Genomic DNA, 24,296 nt, shown 5'->3' on the forward strand with positions numbered 1-24,296 from the left:
GTCAGAAAGAGATGGAACCTGGAAATATTTACCTAAATTACTTCCACTGCGACAGGTTCCCAAGCCATTCTGGTTTGAGCTCAGCCTTACCAGGCTAGGATCTTGGTTGATGTATTCAAAGCTATCTTGTAAGCTATGAAAGGAGAGAAAGACAGTGTTCTTTAAGAGCATGATCAACAGACATTAATATTAGCTTGAGAATTTGGTTCATATTATGAAGATCAACTTCACAGTCCAACTCAAGGACCACTAGTTATTCTGAACTGTAAGGAAACAGGAAACATTTTCTGTATAGTCTTTCAGTTATTATAAGTTTCTGTATGTCACATTTGGGATTCTGTTTATTCACATTTGCTCATTTTGGGGACAAGGGAACACATGAGGAACTGTGTATCTTCTGTCACTGCTAAAAGAAACAGAAGTGAGGCATGGGAACACAAAGATTTCCAATACACAGCCCTTCTTCACGCTTCTGGAAAGCATAAAGGCTTTGACTGTCCAAAGCACCTAATCTCTGAATTTTATTACATGCCTTTGACAAATTAAGAAGTAGAAATTCAGAGTTTGTTTGTTTTGTGTTTTTTTAAACTTTGGTAGCCTGGCTGGGATCTATGAAGAGAATCCTTCCACACAGCTACCATTTCTACCAGACATTTCCACTTGTGCTAAGTAAAACTTAGAGACAGTGAAAGGCTGAGGGACTTGGGACATTTTAGCCTAGAGAAGACAAGCCTGAGGAGATACCTCTTACAAATGCTTACAAATACTTAAAGGGTGGGTGACAGAAGAATTGAGTCAATCTTTTTTCAGTGGTGCCCAGTGACAGGATGAAATAACAGACAATCCTGAACATAAGAAATTCCACCTAAACATGAGGTGGAACTTCTTTACTTTGAGGGTGACAGAGCACTAGAATAGGCTGCCCAGAGAGGTGATAGAGCCTTCACATCTGGAGTCATTCAAAACCTGCCTGGACCTCATCCTGTGCAACCCGCTCTAGGTGAATCTGCTCTGGCAGGGACTAGATGATCTCCAGAGGTCCCTTTTAACACCTATTGTTCTGTGATACTGTGACAGAAAGACTACAAAAGAAGAAAGAAGGACTGCACAGCATGGGGAAGGAAAAAACCCCCAAACACACAACAACAAACCACAACCACAGAAGTAATAAAATAATGTCCTTACTTATTGTTGCTTCCACTGAAGCTTCCTACCCTGGCTGAGAAGACTTTACTTATCATCAGCTGTGGGGGAGAGCTAAAAGGATAAACAATCATTTCAGTGAGTCATCAGTTCCAAGTGCCTCACAAAAGAGTGCATCACAAAAAGGACACTCACCGTATATAGTGAATTTTTAAGGTGGAGCCTTTGTAACTCATTGCCACTGAGCCAAACATCATTTCTCCCAGCATGTTGACATCAGAGGCTGGCCTGGTGTACTACATAGAAAAGAAGATAGGAAGAGCAAAGTCAGTAACATACTATTTTAATTTAATATAATGTTAAGTACTATATTTTGAAAAGTTAAGTTCTGCTATTCCATGCAGACTGATATTCTGTGTGGTTCTAACACTGAGCACAAGTACAAGCAAGTACAGCTGAAAGATGTGCTCTGTTTTGCTCACTAGACGGGCATTGTTGCCTTTGTTCCAGCAAAGCCTCAAAACGCAAGAAGGAAGAAAAAACACCTAGCATTCCCAAAGAAATACTTGTGTGCAACATTCCCATACAACAGTGTTTGATGAAACCTGTAGATGTTCCCTAGAATTAGATTCTGTGGTCTTGATCCCCAAGCATTAAACTGTCTTCCTTATTTAAATGAGTTAATTATCCTTACCCTGCCCTTATAGAAAGCTTCTTGGAAACATTTTTGACTGAAAAATAATTTGTGAAGATTATGTTTAAGTTTAGTCAGACCAATTTCTTCATTAGTTTCAAAGATGGGTCATCAATAGCAAATAGGAGAGAAGTTCAATCCCAAAGGAAATCATTTATCTTCTACATAATTTTTTTCCTACCTTAATCTACATATTCTTCAAATTACATTTTACTAAGGTGGAACATTTATGCCTTTACTCAGAAATTACCAGAGTACCTAAAATACAGCTCTATGTCATAGTAAGAAAGACTAAGGGGACTACTAAATATACCATTTTCAACAATGTCTTCAGAATTGACCTGAAGCACAGGTAGACATCTTTCAAAATATGAACAGAGAATAGTGCTTTTCACAACCTTCACAATATACTGTTATTCGATCTCTTTTGTAACTCTCTTTCAAGGACAAGAACAAGACAGACCAAAAGGTTAAGATGCATCCACATGCTCTTTCTCTACAGCACTTTAAAGACAGGTAAGGCATCTTGAAGTTCAGGCTAACTTGTAATATACTAGAAGTATAATTAATCATTCGATGCATGTAAGTTAAGGCTTTTGTATACAGACTTCTTCAGCAAAATGGAAGAATAACAGGAAGAAAGGCAATGAACACTACCTGAAACTTCGGTATCTGTTCTTTTATATTTTGCATACAACTTATTGACGGACCCTGGGAAGAAATACTGCTGCTCGCATTACTTGCTTGGCAGTTCTTGGCAGAAGTCTTTACAGAAGCATCCTCCACCATTTTCTGTGTCAGAATGGAGCAATAAGATGAAAACAACTAAAACAAACATAACTCCATTGGTAAACATACTGTATTTTGTGAACTATAGGTAGGCAACATGTAAATAAAAGGTATTTTTACTTGGTACAAAACATATATATCAGTTTTAAAAGTATATAAACTATTATTTCACATTGTCAGACAAGTTTTCATAGCAGCACACAGTCACAGTAATTAGGCAAATTTCTCCTGGAAGTTCATTCCCATTTATTATGAATTATTCTGTGTAACATCTGCCAAAGCTTATGTAAAAAAAAAAAAATCTCAGGTTATGGGTTACTTACAACAATTTGCTGTAGTCATTTGCACAATTAATCACTTAAACTGCATGTGAATTTTGCTCCCTAAACAATTAAAATACTTCTTAAGCAGACCAATGGCCAGCAAAACCCAGGAGTGAATAATACATTATTTATCAAGTTATAAAATCCATAAAATCCAGTTTTCCTCACTGGGAATATGCATTGGCAGAGATCAGTCAGATTTATTTTACGTGTCAACAAGGTGCATGTATTAATTCACAAAAAGTCAAGAGGGCAGACAAAAATAGTAATAACCTAGACAGTAGTAAAGAGAAGCCACAGCCAAGTTTACATCACATATGTTGGGCTCAGCAAGACCAGAAAAGAATGATAAGAGAAAATTAAATGGGAATAAAAGTAGAATCCCATGTCCTGCAAGACTGATTTTTAAGATCAGCCCTTTGAATGCTGTAGTGCAGTAACTGCACTAAGTTTCAGAAGACTCAAATTTTGATGACAAGATGGTGAAGTGGGAAATAAGGAAAGATCAAAAGAGAAAGAGCAAGACAAGAAAAGTGGAGAAAATAATCTGGCATTTTACAATAAGTTGAGTTTAAACTACAGTAATAGTACAGCTCCTTCACCAATTAAAAAATATAAGTAAATTAAAAAAGCTAAATGTTAAAAAGCAGTAAAATCCTGGACTTCTATGCTTTATCCTACATTTACACTCCTTTTCTGTAGTTCTTACTGGCATAGTATTTATGTACTATTGCTTATCTAATCCCAATGTGACTGTCATTAAGGATTTAGAAATGCACCAGTCCCAGTAGCCATATTTAATCAGCTATTGACAAAAAACATCTAATAAAAGAGGTCTGATATGTGCCATCTGCAGAAAGAATTTGTGATTAGATTAAAAATACAGAAAAGAAATGCAGTAAGTTAATCACACAGAGATGAAGGGAATACAGACCTAGCAGTTCCCTCAGTTAAGTTTACCATGTACTTTAAACAGAAAGAATGTATTTGAATATTCAATGTGAATAAGCTTTACCACATTTCAGGAAAATGGATTGATGCACAGCACACACACAGAGCCTTCCTGACTTTAAATGGGAGGTCAAAAGTAGTTTTGCCTTAACTTTAAATGAATCAAGTTTTAGGCTCATATTTTGTTAACATACTAAATGCTCAAGATCATTTTTTTGTGTGCTTGCATGCCATTCAAAGTGCTTGGGCTGTTCTAAAGGGTGCCTAGATTAGTGTCTGGCTAGAAAACAGATTATAGCCTCTATCATGTCTTATGTCGTTTTGTTGTGTTAATGTTGCATAAAACTTCTGTCAGGATATTCTGCAGTTAACTTTCAGCTTAAAGTATCCAAGCAAGTGGAATCATTTGAGGATTTAAATGAAGTCAGAAATATTTCTTCCTCAAATGCTGTGTGTTTTAAGCTAACTAAGATATCAAGTAACGACCTTGATTTGGGGGCATGTCTGGGAAGCAAGATTAACAGACCAGTCTGACCCATTTACCCTCTTAAGTAGATGATCAGCCATCAGCTGATGATGCTCAGTCTTACTGATTTGGCATAATGGCATATTTGCAATGTGACTGAAATAGACATTGTTGGGTAGCAAGCATCTTCCTAAATAAATTCTAGAAATCACAACTACTTGTATACAGCTGGAGATTCTACAATAAACTATGTTAACCTGGCAGGCTGTTGGTTGTAGCAAAGGCCCTAAAACAAAAAAAACAAGTTAACAAAAAACCAAAAGCAAGACGAAAAAAAAAACAAACCACACAATCAACCACAAACCAGAAAATACTACTGTTTTACTTGTCTTAAAAATCACCCAAGGTGGGTCCTGAAGGCAATGAATTTGCATCCTGACAGCATCTACTCTTGCTTCCTAGTATGTGTTCATAGGCTTTTTGGAATCTAACACACTCTTGATGCAGCTATCACAGAATTGTGATTGAGTGAAGGATCACAAGTAAGATTAAGAAGTCAACACTGCCTTATTAAAATCCTTGCTTTTGAGAAGGGAAATAAAAGAGCAGGACAAAACTGGAATTAACATTTCATACCTGAACCACAGCTTCATCAATTTTGCGGACTGCTTTGGAATCAAATAAGACCTGTCTGCCTCTCCTCTCACAGTCCTGGTAAACTATCAGGCGGATTTCATTCAAGTCAAACTCTGAAGAGGACCAGCTGTAGATTATAAACACAAGATGTTAGAAGAACATGCTTACTTTGCAAGCTTAAGTGAAGAAACAGGTATTTGGCAAATACAGCTTTTATTCAGTACAAGAATCAGGCTGTAATCACAGGACTTCAACCCAAAAGGAACTCAAGGAGCATGTAACAGGCAAGCACAGCAAGAACAATTCTCATCCAAACTCTCTTCAAAAATTTCCAGGAAAGGAACAGAATACACTGTCTCAGCAATCTGCTCCAGAGCTCTTACATTTAATCCCTTCTCTGTATACAACCTGGATAACCCCTGTTGCAAGGTAGGTGTACTATTTTGTGGCAATAAAGTACAATGGATTACCATCCTCTTACTACAAACCATTCACAAGCTCAAGGCTTACACTCTCCTTCATCCTTCTCTCTAAACAGAAATCAAATTCCTTATGATCTATTCCTGTCAATGTAAGCTATGATTTTTCCAAACTCGAATTCTTGTAAATGAAAGACAAGGTTTATGTTGTTCCGTTATTTTTTTTTCTTTTCTGCAGTGTTTCAGGGTTTACAAAGTTATCATAGAATACTGAGATCTGATCTCATTTTGTAGATGAAACCAAGATACCATTGAGGTTCAACCAGAAGAAAAAGAACTGTCTCAAGCCAGAATCTGTCCATTCCTCAGAGATACACCACTTGCCTCCTTGCACTACACTACCACAAGAGGCCGAACAGCACAAGTGATTATGGGTGCAATGACAAGAGACCTCAATTCCCATTTCCAAAAGGAGTCAGTCTGCATGTCAGAGCACAGAGGTTTGCTTGGCCTCAGGTTCAGCTACAGAAAATGCTTTGAGTTACATAGCTGAAAAGTGGGAATTAATGGAAGAAGAAGAAAAAAAAAGTATCATATTGCCTCATCCCCAGCCAGGATGGATGGCATCTAGGGGTAAGTGTAGTACTGTTATTAATAGTTGTTGGTTTAACAAATTGCTTAACAGACTTCAGTCAAGGCCACACTGATCTCCCACCCAAAAGGATGTTTCATCAGGAATTTTCCAGACTCTGCCCTACAGAGAAGCAAGGTAGAGGACTGAGGGAAGAGCATAAAAGCTCTACAGCTTAAAAACCCAAAAATCAATAAGCAAGGTAAACACTATCAACTCATGCTAGAATTAGTAAGGTAACCATGGGCAACAGCTTTAGGAGCCCTCCAGAGACTTACAAATTTAAAATTATTATAAGTAAAGCCAGCTTAATTTCTTCTTTGTGCTTCATCTTGCATTTCAGAGTTCAACTTCCCTTTCTACGAAGCTAGAAAGAAAACTAGGTCTAAATATGCAGCTTTTTCAAAGCTGAAAACATTATCAAGCTGTGAGGTTTTTCTCTATTTTGTAACACCTTTGTGACAGAAAAAGCCAGATAATTTATCTCCACCGTAAGGTACTCTGATACAAATACAATCTATCTATATAATATACAAGGGTCCAGTACACAAAGCCAGTTCATGGAAGGATGATAAAGGCTGTTCTGTCATTGACAGTGAGGAAATTAGATGTGTTCGTAACATGTTGCCTCCAAAATGCTAGAAGTGCGATGCAGATTTCTTTTTATGTCTTCCCTTTCAAAGGGAGTCACACTAGGTCAGACCTCATACCATTACTGACAGATGCCCAAAGATCCTACACACCTTTGTGTTGTTACAGCTCTATATATGCAATCTGTTTTAAAAGTCTGTTACCTGTTTCTCAGCCCACTGTCTGTGCATCCAATTAGACAGAAAGCAAGAGAAGTTAAGGCAAACAACACATTTCATTCTAGTTTGATGCATGAACGTGATGCCCCTTGGTACCAGAGAGTGATACCTCTTTAGTTACACAGCTACACATTTAATTACTTTCTGCAACAGACAATACTTTCTTTAAAAAGATCACAGATCTTCCCTCCTTTTAACAACAAAGAAAAGGTACAGCTGTATGGCCTTAAATTGCACACAAAAGCAAAGCCTTAGTTATCTCTAGGACATGCACAGCAGGATCTGGAGTTCAGACCACAGGAATACTGGCCTACACTGAGAAAGATTCATTTTGTGTGCAGATGGAGCAAATCCAGTCCTGCATCTGTCTCTTGATGCTAAAAGCATGTTCAATACTTGTGCAATAGCAAATGTCAGCCTGTTTGTGAGATGCCAACTTCTGTACTGGACAGATTAATTTGTCCATTTTCACAGGAGTAAAACCAGAAATCTTAGATCATTAATCATCTCAGTATCAACTTCTTGCTTATTTAAAAGTTAACAACACCAAAGGGCATATACTTTCTGTTTGTTCTTCACATATTTTTTTTAAAAAATTAAGATTCTCTTGCATAAAATATAAGCTTATGAAGAAATCCCACCATGCTTCTGCACTGTATAGCATAATGTTACTTTAGAAGTTAGAAAGTAATAACTTAAGGCTTTGACTAAGAAAAACAACTTTCACTCTTCCATCAGTTGTTTCTGAGAAGCAAGACCAAAATATTTGAAACAGACAATTAGAATATTGTAGCCTGTTTTTTCCCTAATCAAAGAAGGCTCCTATGCTCACAACCTACATGAATACAGGTTCATCTTGTCCAATTGTTGTGGATGCTCCTCCCCAGAAGTCTTCAAAGCTACACTGGATCAGGCCTTGAGCAACCTGGTCTAGTGGAAAGTGCCCCTGCCTGTGGCAGGGTGGGTGGAACTAGGTGATCTTTAAGGTCCCTTCCAACCCAAACCATTCTATGATTATCTGCTTATTTACTAATCAGTTTCAGCCACCAAGTTTGATGAAGGGATATATACTTCCATCCTCCAAAACCAGCAGACACAACAACAGACACCTTCTCTTTCCACTCCAAGGCAACAATACGAACTAATGTTAACTTCAAGGCACCAAGAAAATACTCACAATGCAAATGCATGTTATTAGATTGAATCTTCTACTTTTGACAATTCTGTAGCAAAAATTACTAGATAGCAAACCCTCAACATGCTTACAAAAAGCCCCTTATTTTCCAGCTGCACCACCTTACAAGTTTTTGTTAGTTTACTCCATGTCAAATTCTAAAAAGAAAAAAATTAAAATATCTATTTATTGATATCAGAAGAGCCCTTTTAGCTCCTTATCACCACTCCCAACACTCTCCTACTTCATGTCTGAAGAGTCAGTTGTTTTCCTTACACTAATCTGAAAAAATCCAACTTGGCACACTTGATAGCTTACATATGGTTCAGTGAGCTATGTGAGAGATATGAGTATTGAATATATACCTACTGCTGAAAGTGCTATCTCTGACAATAAAACTACATAATCCCCAGGGTAAGATTCAGGCATGAACAAGTGTGTTATAGTCACTACTTCTGGATAACAACTGTTGCTTCATTCAGTCAGCTTGCAAAAAAGCCTTCATAATTAAGCTTTGCTAAACACTGACTGAAATGTCACTTGCCTTAGCCCTGTTTACATAAAAATTTTCTCATTCTGCTTATATAAGAAAGTGCTTACATGTTCAATTCCTTTTAAAGAACTACTTACTAAATAGAATAAAAGATCTGTGCTTGAGGAATACACGTTGCCAAGTAACATTAAAAAAAGTTACAAATTAAATCAATAACATTATAGCAGGGTTTTGGGTTTTTTTCCACCCATTCCAGTGCCACTGTACTGCAAAATGACAAAACAGACATCTGATAACATTACAGCCTAGAATGGAAAAGAAGAGAAGAGACTGACAGCTAACTGAAATATTTCACTTTGACTGAAAACAATGCATTATACCAGGTCCTACATATTCTTTTAAATTAACTGAGTTTAAAATGGGGATTTTGACCAATGTTTTCTTATTGACCACAAAAATAAACCCCTACATATCCTTTCTCCCCTTTTGAATCAATGTGACCCTTCCTATTACGCATCTCTGCTCTTGTAATTCCTGAACCCTTCTGTAACCTAAATGAATCCTCAGCAGCAGAAGTCCATCCTAGCACATGAAAGCAGATCAGAAAGAAAACTGGAAAAAGGAAGAAGGACAACAATAGAACCTCCACCTCTTGGTGGCAGCATGAATTACATTAACTCACTACATCCATGGAGCTATACACCTTTAGGAAAAGGCACAAAGAAAATGTTCCTTATGCATTCCAAGTAAGTATTGAGGCTAGTTAGAATAACTGAGTTTTGTTCCCAAGTCAGTTTTCTGCCTGATTAGTGAGCTGACCCGACTCCCTAACGGGAGCCAGTTCCAGAAGGCTGGACAGCCAAGGCCAGTACAAAACAAAAAAGGACAAGAGTTTGATGCCAAAAAGCAAAGGAAGAGGCGGCAATGTGATTATTCACTTCAGCATCAGCAATTTGTTTGAACAGCTCAGCTTATCTAGCCTCACCTTCAGAGCAGATCTTTCATGAATGTGGAAGATATTAGAAGTAATAAACATCATCCTCAAAGGGAAAAAAGAATAAAAAAATGTTGAGCTATGTTCATACAGCAAGAAAACCAGGTCTCTACTAGAGACTAAAGCACTGGAATTTTTTTTTTTTTTTTTTTAATAACAAAAGCCACAAATTTGGAACAGTTTAGATATCCTGGAAAGTTTTCTTCCCAGATTCCATATTAAGCTTGAATTTGATTTATGTTCGTGTGTGGGGTTTTGGGGTTTTGTGGGCTTTGTTGTTTTGTTTGTTTGTTTGTTTTTCCTCTCTCTTTTAAATTGCCATATAAACTACTTTGGACTTGTTCAACATTTCTTCCAATACCAATGTGAGACATGGAGGCAAGGAGATCTCTTACTTAGGAGAAAGCAGACAAATTTGCTTCTGGGCAACGGCATAAAAAGGTTGCCTTATTCTGCCCTGAATCAGTATTTTCCATTAATACAGACCTCCAAATCCTGACCTTTATAGTGAAAGCTTTTGGTTCACCTTTATAATAATTGACATGCATGCAGTAACTGAAGAGTGACCTATTAACTTACATTCAAAAACTGCTTCAGATGACCTTAAAACATTTTTGAAAGTGACTAAACACTTACTACTTCAGTGCAACATCTATAGGCCAGAGAAATAAAAAGCCTGAAACATCTATATTTTCCTGCTGCTTAAAATACCAATTGTGAACGCACTATCTTAAACACTATTTAACCTGAGCTGAAAAGAAAGGCAATTATCCTTCATGCCTCAGTTTGCATATACATAAACCTTACACATCACTGTCAAGAACATAAATGCAGTTCCAAATAGGGAAGACTTGCTGGAGCATCAGTCACCATCACTAGCAAGATTAATCTTCTAATGGAACTTTTCCAATTATTCACAGAAAAGCCTTTCAGATACATGATTATAAATCTAGTATCAGCTAAAAAAATATTTATTTTCTGTCCAAAATCATATATATCAAAGAAGTTACATGCATACCTGTTTTGCAGCAGTCTAGTCACTTTGCTCATACAGCTGACACTTTGGTCTTCCAAAGATCTTATAACCTTTCCATCCAATTTAGTATAAGAGAGATTATTTCCAAGTGGTGCATCGTTGTTGTTTCTCAGTCTTTCTGTTTGTCCCCCTGTACCATTTGTAGCTTTTGGTGTACCCCCACACATTTTCTTTTGCTATAAATCCTCTTGTAAAGGTCCCTCAAAGAAACAGAATACCTGCTGAAGAGTTACAGCCTCAAGCTGACTTCTTTACAACAAATCAACCATTAAGACGATAATTTACCATCAGCTTTCTTCCCTAAACAGGAGCACAATCTGCTGAATTTCCTGTTAGAGGAAAAAAAGGCAAAGAGATCTTCATGTATTCTGTAAGCCATTAATGCAAAAAGACAGCTGTAGCTAATGTACTGCTACAATTCTTCCAGACGGAGTAGACACTACTTTCAAGTTTGAGGCCATCGTAGATTTGCTCTTGCTGCTGTTAGAGATTTTCCTACCAAGCCTGGTACAAAGCTGTAGCAGATACAACAGCTAATATTGACTTTAACTATGTTTGTTTCCTGGTATGTGATTAGGTAGCTGGCAATTATGTAGTCACAAGACTGAACCATATGGCCTCTTAAAAGAAAAAAAAAAAAAAAAAAAAAAGGCAAGCATAGTTGCTTTTGCAGTGACTCGCCCTTAGTTGCAAGGTTGTTCTAACACTGGCTACAACACCCTCTTAATGGCACTCATGTGAGCAAGTGTCATCTGACAACCCCTAGCAACCTCGTACAGCTTAGGAGCAGGTAAGAATCTGTCATCATTGCCATATGGTTATCGGTTAAAAAAAAGTTACCAGCACCAAGAAATACATTAGAAATTCTGCACTGTAATGTTTTTATTTTAAAGGACAAATCGTATTTAAACTTGGCCAAAACTCTGAAACAGTTATTTTGAAAAGCTTTTATGAAAAAAGAAGGTAGAATAAGAACCAAAACCCAAAAGTTGATAGCTCTGTGCCTATTAAACCAGTTTAATGGCAGTACTGATGACAAGAATAAATAATATTTCTGACCAAGAATATTTAAGATTTTAAACAGCACAAAGAAATCTGGTATTTTGTTCAGGTAATTCTGCTGCAGAACAATCCCCATCTCTGCTTTTAAAAAGTTATCCATATACATCTGCTCATAATTCATATATTACATAGCTCTCTCTCCCACAATTCTGGACAGTTTACACAGTGATAGCAACAGTGCTGTCTCCCTTCCCGACTAAAAAGGGAAAACAGTTTTTCTAATGGTTACCTAGAAATACAGCAGTAGAGAAAACAAAGTAAGATTTCAAAATCTAGTGCTACGTGCTACCCGCTTAATAGCGCAGCACTCGGTGATTTTGTAATCTTAGTAAACTCCAGCCTCTAAACACTGGACAGAAGTCAAGCAGAAAACTAAAACAAGGCTAAACTGAACAACTTGCTCAGTTGCGGAGTACTCCCCCTAGTCACCTTTGAAGTGCAAATGAAATAAGCAACTGATGGCCAGGTTCCTACACTTAGACCAAGCTCAGCAATTGATAGTTCTGTCCTATCTTTTCTCAAAACAAAGACCGAAAGAAATTCTGAAACATTCAGTGAAATAACCACAATATTGGATTTACATGAGAGACTACATCTAGGAACTCCTGTAAGCTCGCTAAGTAGGTGTGCTTCACAACACTACATCATCTGTCTAGGATACTCTAAATCCCAAGATACCTGGGAAATTACCACCAAAAATCCACAGAAGAGTTTCTGAACAAGCAAACAAAAAAATACAGCCCCACACAGGGAAAGCACCCTGAGTCTGAGGAGTAGATAAAGAAAATGGAAGAAAGTGCCCTGCTCTCTAGATATAATCCTCTGGGAGTTTAATCACTCGTTTTTCCAGGCTATGTGACAGCATGTCACCTGCTGTTTGTAGGTCATTTCCTGTCCTTCATCTCCACCATGAGGCAATTGCCTAAATGATCCCAATTCAAGGTAAGAAAATTTGGTGTGGGGAGAAAGAAGAAATATATGATGGGAGTTACCCAATTAAGAACAATTTTCTGTATAAGTTACAGCTGTCCAACTAAAACTTATGCACTGTTTTCAAATCAAATGAAATAATTGCAGAGACCCCTGTGAGGTTCTATTTTCCAAAGAGTTTTTGTAAGCAGGATAGAGAAGAGAAAGAAAACAAAGTTTGAATCATACCTGCTGTTTTGGGGAGCATTTGTTTTTGCAAAACATACACTTAGCAAAATTGATACACAAAAAAATGCCTACAACCCAGCCATTCAGGATGACTGCCAAAATACATCTTCAAAGGTGAAGTGGAATTTATTTTGCATTGCTTAATGATAAATTTCCCTCTTAGTCTGTCAAAGCTTATGTAGAGGTAGGTTCCCTTCTTTCCTCTCAGTTGGAAGTATTTACCCTGCATCATTCCTCCTCTTTAAAAACTTGGATGTGGAAGAGTTGTGCTGAAGCCATACCACATTCTTTTCCCACTATTATTTAAAGTTGTCCTAATATGGTAAACCACTATTAACCTCAGATGAACCACCTTGTTCAAGCATGATACATAGTTACTAGTTTCACACAAGTTCAGCGGGATACATTGCAGATTACTCATGTAACAAGCAACAGAACGTGCAATTTGATGCATTTCTGTTTAGATTTCCCTGTAGAAAGTTCTCAATATCAGATCATTGTACAGAAAGGTTGATTTTTTAAAAAAAGATAATTCCATTTGCTACTGTAAGAAAAACAGAAACAACATTAGATGTATCTGTTCACTGTAAAGTTAGAATTCCACGGGCTCCTTGCTTAAGGAAGGAGAAGAAACTGGATTTTTAGAAAGTTGGAAGTAATTTTCTTCATCTTCGTTGATAGAAAGCAGTAACATCACATGCATGCACAAAAAGGACCACAAAACCTACACACACCTGATATGAGGCTAACAAACAAATGTATACAAGTCACCATAACTTGCACATGTCTTTCAACAAACATCAAGAACAGCCTATTAAACCAGCGTTTCACAACTCAGCCAACTTTTTTGGCTTATCTACAAGTCAGAAGTTTGGGAGCCACATTTCATACAGTTTGAGTGATAAAGTTCAAAAAAACCCAAAGCCTAACAAACCCCCAAAAAAACAATAAACCCTCCTCCAACAATCACCTAGCCAAGCAATGCTCTCAGATGCTAGCCCCAGAAATAGAATCCCTTATTAGCAAGGAGAGCTCAAGACTTGTAATTGCATTAAACAGTACATATAGGTACTTGTGTCTTACCACTGAGAAAAGTGATTTTTGTTAAAATAGAATTTTAAACAAAGATAAAGAATACAACAAGGTTAGCACTCCAGATCCATCACCTTAGTCTTTTCCTCAGTACAGAAAATTTTGCTTAGTCCTAACTTTCCTCCTGCCAACCCTCATAACTTCCAGCAGCTAGGAGAGTTCAGCTGATCTAAATTAAGTCAATTATTTTGAAGTGTCTTAGTACATCTTTAATATTTCAAGGAAGTGAAAGTTTACTACTTGTTAATTTAATGCTCTTTAGGGTTTGGGGTTTTTTTTAATATAGTTTTTGGGTTTTTTTATTGTTGTTGTTTTCTTTTTTTCCTTCCATTTCCCCCCATTTATCTTTTTAAAGGCACCTCCAGTAACCAATTTCCAGCTTTCACTGGAGCCAAACAGGTTGAGCCAAACAGCAGCAGCTGGAAGGGAGCAAACGGTGCTTGGTCCACCGTCCCTGTTATGCACCAGGGCGCGGGCCACCCGGCTGGCAGGGCCATTTCACCTCCTCCAGCACACAGCATCACCGCTCAGCTAATGCATCATTCCCATGTCACTTGTTCCAGCAGCACCATGTGACTGGGCTGGCATCCAAGAACACAGCTACTAAACGCAGACACTGCCAAGGCACGTCTGAGAACTGCCTTTGCCAGAAAAGGAGATGAATAGAAATCTCTTATCCGCCCAGTTTTACTGCCTCTGCCTTTCCTCACCTTCTCTTCAGCAGAGGGGAAAACTACACACCGCACATCTGAAAGAGAATTTTGAGCAATAGCACAAGGCAGAACCTGGTATTTATAACACTGTACCAGATCTTGTTGCATTTCTACGCTGTATGAAACTACTGATAGATCTCAGCCCTTAATATCTCCTACCTAAATGAGCAGGCCAGCACAGACATCACCACACCTTAGGGGTGGTATCCTGAGGCATGGGCTTGGTTGCCTGCTCTTTCCTGTTCCTTCTTCTTCTGTAAAGCCCCATTTTTAAATTTATTTTATTTAGTAATGAAGACTGTGCACAGCTTTCAACCCTCTGTTCAAAGATGTAGTTTTAGAATATGAAAATAAAAACCTATGACTAAGAAACAATGCTATTTAGTAGACATACAAATACATATGAATGTCAACTGATATAGAGATACAAATATTTGATGCTCAGTATCACCCCTCATTGATTTTTCTGGATAGCTGAAAAATACTCCTTTTGCTAAAATACACACAATCATCTTCAAAGTAACTAAAACCACCTGCATACTAATAGAAAACTTATTTACAAATGTCCTCCACTCCTGCTACAGAAATGCTGTGCCCATAAAAAGGCTTTGTAGACTCCAGAGAATACAGCATTCTCTGAAATTTTACAGCCAAATAAGTTTGGGGTACCTTCTCTAAGGGTGCAGAAAGCATTTTAAATCCTCTTCTTGCACTTGTCCTGAACACACACTCCCACCATGCAAGAGAATGCTCTCAAGCAGAGCTAGAGGCAAACACTATCCAGAGACCCAAGAGACACTGTTTCAGAAGGCATCAGTTTCAACTAACCCCAAAGTGCATTCAGCAATACAGTTTCAGTAAAATAAAAAGTTACCTCCCAAGTTCATAATCTATGGAATCAAACGTATCAGAAGTAGAGAGCTGAAGCAGCCCAGTTTGGTGGGTTTTGTTTTGGGGTTTTTTGGTTGGTTGGTTTTTGTTTGTTTGTTTAACCAGCCAACATAATATTGGTGAACCTTATGTTCCTGGTTATGTTAAACTGTTTGTGAGAGCAAGATGTTTTCTGAGTATTTCAAAACCAGATACTGTAGCTGAGAAGATAATTTGCAATCATCAAGAAGGGAATGAAGAAAAACTACGTATGCTGAATATTCATGAAAATTTACTAATGTACCCAGATGGCATGGATATGTGAAAGAACAAGAAGCCATGCTTCATTACCCAAAGCAGCTAGAAGCACGAAAACCAAAGTCCATCGCCTCTGTCTACATGAATGCCAGGAAATCCTGACTTAGATTGAATGAAGTGATAACATGGATGGATATAACGTCAGTTCCGGCATTTTTCACTAGTTATAGCCAAAAATATGTTTTGCTTCTCTTGTTGTTGTTATAGCAATTTGTCTATTCCATCCAAAACACTTTCTTTAACCCTCTCTTGTAGACAGCATGGAAAGTAGCTTTCCAGAAATTAGTACCGAATCTTGAAGGCTTACATACATTTATTTTCAAAGTTCACTGCAAAGAGAAGGAGGAGATATCTTAGGACCCCATACAGAAGACCAGAGTAAATAAGATCACTCATACCATAATACTTTTTCAATGAAAAAGACTACACACAAAAGCAGACAAATAAACCACAGTCATGCAGGTGAATGGCATTGGCAAACCTAACCTTCGTGCAAGACACTATGCAAGAGTTACATTCTGTTTACCACCAATTGCGTATGACTTTGAATGTATAAATAGTCATTAAGTTACGAAATGGCCTCCTCCTTAAAGCAGACCAACCGCTCTAACTACTTACATAGGATCCTAAACATTTTCTCAAAAATACTGGTATTATATTAGACTTAAAGGTTTATACATAATTACTATTGACCACACCCAGTAACATGCCAAGAACCAATCTGTCAATCATAAAATATTTGGACCAAAAAAATAAAATTCACACAAAAAGCACTTCTTACACCCTTGTTATGCAACAGAAAAATGCTTCACAGATTGAAGATTCAGCAAGAGAAAAATCTATAATTTCAGTCAACAAGCTTGTGTAGCAATTATCTTTTTAGATAAATTAAAAACCTTTCTCCTTGTGAGAAGGTAAGAGTTGGACAAGTTCGTTCAGTGTTCCCCAGTAAAACACTGGCTAAGGAAGTCTTTTGTAATGGACCTGACTTCTCCCAAAATGAAGTCTACCACAACAGACTCATTAGGAGCCTTCTTAACAATTACAGATTCAGGACAATTTCATAAAAAAAAAAAACCACCAAACAAAACTCACTTTCTTTTCTAGTTAGAGCCCAAGGATCCAACTCTAATGAAGTCCATACTCTAACCAAATTTCAGTGCTTCAGTAATACAAAATGCCACAGGTTCAATCACATTTCTAGTCCTCATGCCGACGCTACACTTCAATATAAGTACACAGTTGTTTCTATAAGCAGCAAACAAAGTTTAACCCAGAGGTTCAAATTATCTTTGATATTCCACACAGGTGTGGCATCAATGTGTACACAGACTCATTGACAGATCCGTTTGAAAAACAGCATGCCCACTATAAAATACAACATTCTGTTCTCATTATTTCTCTCCCTTGCATACCCACCCCTGGAGCCATTATCCAGTCCAGCTCTACACAGGCATTTTACAGTTACCAAGTGCCACCATAAAGCACCATACAGAAAAAGTTTTCAAACACAATTATTTTCCCAGTTCCATTTAAAAGCATTTTCAAACATATTCCTGTCTGGGAGACTGCACACAGGAACTTCTGAATACAAGAAGTTCAGTACCTGAATTCTTCCTGAACTAAATGATACTCTGACCTAGTCCACAATGGATAAGTGACATATTCATTGAACCTCTCTCACACTGAAGTCATCCTGTGTTACTCATCCACTCTAGAACTTGGAATAGTACATGAAATTGTTTTAGGACTTAGTAAGCATGCTGAATATCCACAGCCAAATATCATAAGTATTTTTATAGTCAGAGAGGGTTAATTTTTCCAACTCTCTAACTTAAGAATTTAGAAACTCTAAGAGTTGGCAAGGCAGAGCTAGGCACTCCTGAAGATGTTTCAACTGGCTGCTATGTAAAAGCAACCTTTCTTCAGGCCAGGAGCCAATCTCAAGTAAGAACTCAGATACACGTCACTACAGCTGTCTACCAACTGAACTGAAGTGGTTACCAATTTCCAGCTACTTACTTCAGCCTTCTCAACAGAGATGAGGACTAGAACAAGAGCCTTGTATAACTATTTCTATCTGAAGTTTGATACAAACTACTGTAAGAGACAGTTGTATCACTGACCTTTATACAAACGTGACCGAGGGAAGGCTCCAACCCTATCCCTTCTATCAACAGTACTGTGGAAGTAACAAAATACCCAGGCAATTTCAGCAGAGTACAGGACAATGAAATAGCATCTTGTACCACTGCAGCCATTTCAGACGTTGGATAATATCCAGATTCAGAAATCAGTGTAAAGACTCCATATAGAAATCCAGAGCATTGAGTTCATTGAAACCACTGTTTGCCTTCATAAGTCAGTAAACCTATTAACAATGAAAGCTAAGAGTTACTATTGTAAGAAATTTCCTGACTTCATGATAAAATATAAAGTACTAAAGTGTTCATATTTCTAATTTGAAAGCACTGATAACAAATGCAGCTTGTTAATAGCTCTATTAGAGAAGCAAATAAACACTGTCAGATTATTTGCTTAATACAGTTGATTTCATTAGCATACATGAAACTCCACCGAGCACCCTGGAGGAGAAAGGTTGAAGGTATTGCACTGAGGTGAGAACAAGCTGCAGAGAAAGCTCCATGCTAATTCAACAATTACATCACACACAGCTCAAGTTTCACTTCAGCAGTCTATGGAAGGAAAATAATGAGTCAGTTTTAAGTGTGATGTAAAGCCCTCATGCCGATTTGTACAATTCTAAGAATTTCACCAATATCCAGGAAGCATGCTGACCAACAAGAGATATTTTTGCTCATGTAAATGTACCCATATTTGCCCTAATCATAGTGGATGAGGAACAGACACTATTACTGAAACTCCTAAGCTCCCATGTCTCAAAAGAATGCTTTGCCCTGCAGTCTTAGCAGCAGCTGGTCTTGTGATCTCAATCTTGCATAAAAACATGATATCACTACTGTATTTGAGTGACAAACACATACAAATAGGGCAAATGAAATGAGGCAAGGAAGGCAGAAAGCATTCTTAAGGTAAGGAGAATGCAGAACAGAAGAATCTGATCCTGAAAATTAAGAAGTGGAGGGGGCAGAGCACACACAGAGATGATGAGAGGCAAAGGTGAACACATCCATGCCTGTTAGTCAGATCAGCAGTAAACTGACACTATCTCAGGAAGTGCTTGCAAAGGTACAGATCGTCACATTTTTTGTCCTCATAGAAGTACCCAATTCTTTTTCTTGCTTACTGTCTCTAGCAAGTCTGTTAACCACCATCCTACAGAATTGTATTCCTCATCTTTTTGCCTAACAAGTGTACCCATGGAAACCTTCACATAGCAAATGCTGATTAGGATAGCAGAAGAACAATTTTCTTGCAGCACTTTGTCTAAGCAGCATACAACGTGGCAACATGCTTTTAATCAAGGGTGTAGTTAGTAGAAACAACTGTTGACAAATATAAAACACCACAGATAGCTCTAAAACTGAGTCTTCAGAAAAGATTTCTGAACATCACTAAGGTGCAAACTCATTTACAGATGAAAGCATATGATTGTTAGTGTCAGAAGAAATACTTAAAGAAGCAGGTATTTCACCAAAGTTTGTTGCACAGTCAGTATTAATCCAAAGAATTATCTTTGCGAAAGAATTCCTCAGCAGCTTTAAAACAATAAATACATTGCTTTTACGAAAGTAATTATTCCATTTTATGGACTCTCTGACCCCAGCTATTCTGTCATGTGTATTCTTTCTGCACTTCGAGTCTACTGTTACTCACTGTTCAGACCAAAGCTACAGCTGAAGGCCACTACCATGAACTGGAACACTTACACGCCACCGTGTCAAAGTAGGACGATAACTAATGACAACAATATTTTTGTTAAATCTCTCCCATTTTTCTCCCCTCTCAAATTTTAATACACTTATTCTGCTAAGTTACAAAGTTTACATAAGTTTTGAAGTCAGCCTCTACTGGCAATAAAGCTCTGCATCAGCTTTCTGTTTCTCTACAAACCCAACTTCTATGAATGAATGCCCAAATTTCTCAGCCCCAAGCAGCTGTTTTCTCACTCACATCAATCCATTTATGCCAAGAGACAAGTATTCCCCTACAGTATGAGCATCACTCCTTTAGATTGTGGTGTATTCCGCTTTAAGTTGTGCTACCAACAAAGGAAGGTAGCTCCAAGACTTTGTTGACACTACTCCCAAAATCACTTTCTACTGAGCATAGTAGGTGGCAGAGTAACAGCAGAAGTATCCTAAGAATAAGGAATAATGCACTTACTATCCAATTGTGCTGCAATTTAAGAGTCAGGTGTGTACAAAAATACACTACTAGCTGGTTATACCACATGGATGTTACTTGAAAATCAGAAATAAGATAACCCACTGGAAAAATCAGTTTGATCAATCAGACAAGACTGCATCTTTTCATGGAATTAAACAACCAAAGGACATCATTCCCTTCCAGAATATCAGTAGCTTACACATTTCCAGTTTTTCAGACATCTGTGGCAAAAAAGGGGGAGGGAGGGAGAAAAAGAGGTGTCTTATTGCAATTTTAAGAGAGAACAAGAGCTACTCTCAGAGTAAACTTAGAGGAAACCGAAAAGGTTCTTCAGTGACAGAAGTGTGTAGGAGAGGGGAAATCTAAACAGAAAGGAGAATGGTCTTGGCTCCTGCAAAGCTCAAAAGCAGAGGACATAGGGTTGGTTTGTTTCCCTTCCAAACAGCCCCAGGCTAGAAGTGTGGTTTCCACTTGAAAGACCATATTTTCAATCACTTCCTCTGAGCTGTTTTCTTGGGTGATACTGTAATAAATCTTTCTGCAGAACTTATTCTTTATCTCTCATTACTGACAAAAGGCTGATGCCAGAGCAGAGATACAATACTGCACTTCAAGGCTCACCTTCAGCTGCCCATGAAGAGGTACATAGCTTAGACTTGTTTAACCTTTCCTACTCCCATGCTCAATCTGCATCACCCTTGCTGCAGTATAGAAAAGAGATTGTCTTCCAATGTTTTTTGAAGGGTTTACAGACAGATGTTTAATGATGTTTCCATGAATAAAGACGGACACAGGTCCTCAGTAATATTACTACAAAAGCTGCGAGGAATTCAGAGAAGCCCAATTAGACTACAAGAATTGACTGACTGCTCTGTTTTAAAAAAAAAGATATAACAAAGTGATATGCAAGCAGACTCAAAGCTCACTACTGCTTTCTTTCCTTTTTCAGAAGGTGGAACATTGCCAGGTTGGTAATAAATGCTGTGAAATAATGCTTACCAAGTAGGATCTCACCAAGCATTTCAGTGCTGTGACCAAAGGAATTACTAGGATCAGCTGCCAAACAAATGATCTCATGTACCTAAGCTAACAAAGTGTTACCACATAAACACTCTGCAGCTACAACACATCCACTCCATTATAGACACCAGAAGAAGTAGCTGATACTTAAGGCCAAAGAAACAGCCCATTTTCAAGTTTCAGACACAGCTGAAACAGCACACCTTGTTTTTTAATTCACACAAAATGAAGTTATTCTGTGCTACAAGATTCCTGCTCTAAACATCAAAGAAATTTCATCAGAAGTTGCAATGCAGAAGTTACACATTCAGCAGTGATGTCACAGTCTTTCCAAGGGTCCAAGGCTTTTATTTTTATTCTTGCATCCCTGGATATAGGGCACTTCATTAAGAAACAACCAACCAACCTCACCACCACAACGAAACACAACTATCAATGAATGCAATTAACAGGAAACCTCAACCTTCAGTTTAAGGATAAAGTCAGTTTCTCATGTTGAGAGGTACAGAAATGCACTGATGTGAAATACTAGAATCAGGTAAGGACAATTACAGAGGAATCGCTATGAATTTCAGTACACTCAAGCTATCTGCAACCTATATCCACTTCCTTAAGGCCATTCCCCACTACCTTACTCAAATATGTACTTAGCACTTGAGATATGCTGCTCTTGAGATACTGGGTGCTTATAAAATACTCACTCCCTAAAATTCAAAATTCATGAGGAATAAGATGCGTTATTTTTGCAGTAATAGATACCATTCTGCTGAGCATGACCCTGGTAACATTCCAAAAAACCTGTACAAACTACTCTAAAGCAATCTTGTAAGGGAAGCAACATCTGATAAGGAAATAAGAAATATAGGAGAAAATTAACCATGTAAATACAGATTTCTTATATACAAATTAATTAGCATTTCCTCAGAGCGCAAGATAGAGGCTAAAGAGAAACACAGTAACTCCAAATGTCTCCGTTGAAATATATGTTTGCGTGCATATACACATATATATTTTTATATGCATGCATTATACACACATATTGGTATTTTCAGTTAAGGGAAGGAAAAAGCCTTAGTAACAGAAACCAGAAGCTGAAAATCTCTGTACAAAACTGCTTAGAACAAATACTGCATCATGTCTCTAAGACCCACCAGTTCTCCAGTTGGTTTGCAATTTATGGTTTTTGGGTTTGTTTTTTTAAATTACTTATGACATTCTACAATTCTAAATTTATCCCTTGATACTTCCATTATTTTGAAGCAGGTCAGTAGAAGTCCTACAATCCTAATAGCTCTTTACAGACATCTGCACCTTGTTTACCTTCTCCTCACCCAGTCAAGTCAGGGGTGCATTTATATGAACATGTAGCAGAGCCCAACTCAACTAGTGAATTAATTGGTGCTAAGAACCTGACACCTACACTATATGTATGTGTTCTGGGGTTTTACTTTCGACCAGCTTTCGTCTGGTTCCAGGGACTATATGCTTATTAGTGGCTGAAGCACTTTTCTAATGTCATTCATTCCAACAGGAATCCAGTTGGTGCATCCAAGCCACTTGGCTATGTTGGTCGAAGTACTGTAAGTGGAGACAATTGAGAGGTTTTCTTTAAAAGAGCACTCCTGAACCAAATTAAGATGTTAATGCTCTTGCACCCAGGAAACAATTTACTGTGGCTCCACATTCAGCTACAGGCACCATGTCTCTTTGAGGTTGTGCCAGCTCATCCCAGTAAGCAGCATGGACCTTGTAGCTTGCTGTTTTCTTCAGAAACAAAGAAAGGAAGCAGCACTGATGTTTGGTCAAGATTTAGCTCCTGTCAAAGGAGAGGGAGGCAAAAGAACACACACACGGTACTTGTTACAGGCAAACTTCAAGCCCAGCCAATGGTTCCATGCAACCAAACTTTTGGTGTTTTTAGGAAGACTAGAAAAATTGTCAATTTCAGAAGGTATTATGTACTTCCGTGCGTGTGTGATTTTGCTACTTTTCCTGGTTGAAGAGATTGTGTGAATACACTTTGGCTTTCAAGACTTTCATAATAATTCGAAGTCCAAGGATATAGATTGCTATTGGTCATACAGGGCCATTTAAGAGTTATATACAGCAAGACACTGAATATGGAAGGATTTCACTAACCAAAACACAAAGAGGGAAGAAGAGTAAGTAAAATTCTTAAAAATACAAGCTTGCCATTAGAACAGAAAATGATCCTGCCACTTTGCCTCCAGCAGTGACCAGCATCATATACTTAGCACAGACACTACCAAAGGATTAAGTCTTCCCTTTTACTTAGGTCCAGTCACATCTGCCTATTCAGAGATTGGTGCTTAACAGAAAGTCTATTAAAAACATTGTAGCAGAGCTTCTAAGAACCAGTAAGTATGCTCCTGCAGGTCACCCAGAGATTACTAGAAAAAGCACTGCAACACACTTAGAAGTCACAAGGAAGAAGATGAATGAAATATTAACAGGCAAATTAAAAAAACAAATTCACCTGCAAAACGCTTCAAATACTTTATTAACCTTAAATTAAAAAAATATTAAATACTCCAGATAGAGCAATCTTACTGATTTTAACAGGGTACAAACTGCAAGGAATCTGCCTTCATGGAGATCCTTGATGAACCAACCTTTAAAACAGAACTAACAGAATTGGTCTCTGATACAAATTACTTGGTAAGATTTTAAGTACAAGACGAAGTAACAGTTAGTTGGGAATGTCACTCAGTTTAAATGTGGAAAATAATTTTGTTTTGTTTCAAATTAAAAGCATTATTAAATTCAATAAGGTGAATAAGTGCTACAAAAAATAACTAGCAAGTAAAGCACACAGATGTCACAGCATCCTGAAATTCTCTTAAATGAATGCAGCAGTAGCACTTGCAAAGAAATTGCCTTATAATCCAAGTATCTTAACACCATTTTGATGTTACTTCTTTTTTCAGCATGATCTTGCAACCTTGGCCACTCACGTGGCCGTGCCCATACTGACTCCATGATTGTGATCTTTAATACTTAGCATTACGGCACTTAGTGGATCAAGCGATTTTCCACCCCTCCTCTTCGCCATTCTTAGTAGTTTCAGCAGGGAATGCCTAGAGTCCAATTCGATGCTGCATACTATATGATCACAAGACTAGTCAACTCATGTTGAACACAAAAAAAGATAGAGGTTCCCGGATATGCACGCG

The 24,296-nt window shown here is 37.8% G+C and overlaps 1 protein-coding gene across 3 annotated transcripts in view; it reads right to left on the bottom strand.

The window, feature by feature from the left end:
- Positions 1–24,296, bottom strand: part of FNIP2 (folliculin interacting protein 2) — a 48,074-nt gene that overhangs the window by 22,588 nt on the left and 1,190 nt on the right. For 2 of the 3 annotated variants that reach the window (XM_068137188.1, XM_068137187.1), the window contains exons 2-6: positions 5,003–5,129; positions 2,495–2,629; positions 1,339–1,439; positions 1,186–1,257; positions 33–133 (exon numbers count right to left, since the gene is read on the bottom strand). In XM_068137188.1, coding sequence (XP_067993289.1) covers positions 33–133; positions 1,186–1,257; positions 1,339–1,439; positions 2,495–2,629; positions 5,003–5,129 — 536 coding nt within the window. Of the gene's footprint in view, positions 1–32; positions 134–1,185; positions 1,258–1,338; positions 1,440–2,494; positions 2,630–5,002; positions 5,130–10,540; positions 10,888–24,296 lie in introns of those variants that run through there. The other variant, XM_068137185.1, reaches the window with a different exon arrangement.

This window comes from Melanerpes formicivorus, unplaced genomic scaffold, assembly GCF_026170545.1.
Source record: "Melanerpes formicivorus ecotype bairdi unplaced genomic scaffold, bMelFor1.0.p_v2 SCAF_4, whole genome shotgun sequence".
In the NCBI taxonomy this organism is placed as follows: domain Eukaryota; kingdom Metazoa; phylum Chordata; class Aves; order Piciformes; family Picidae; genus Melanerpes; species Melanerpes formicivorus.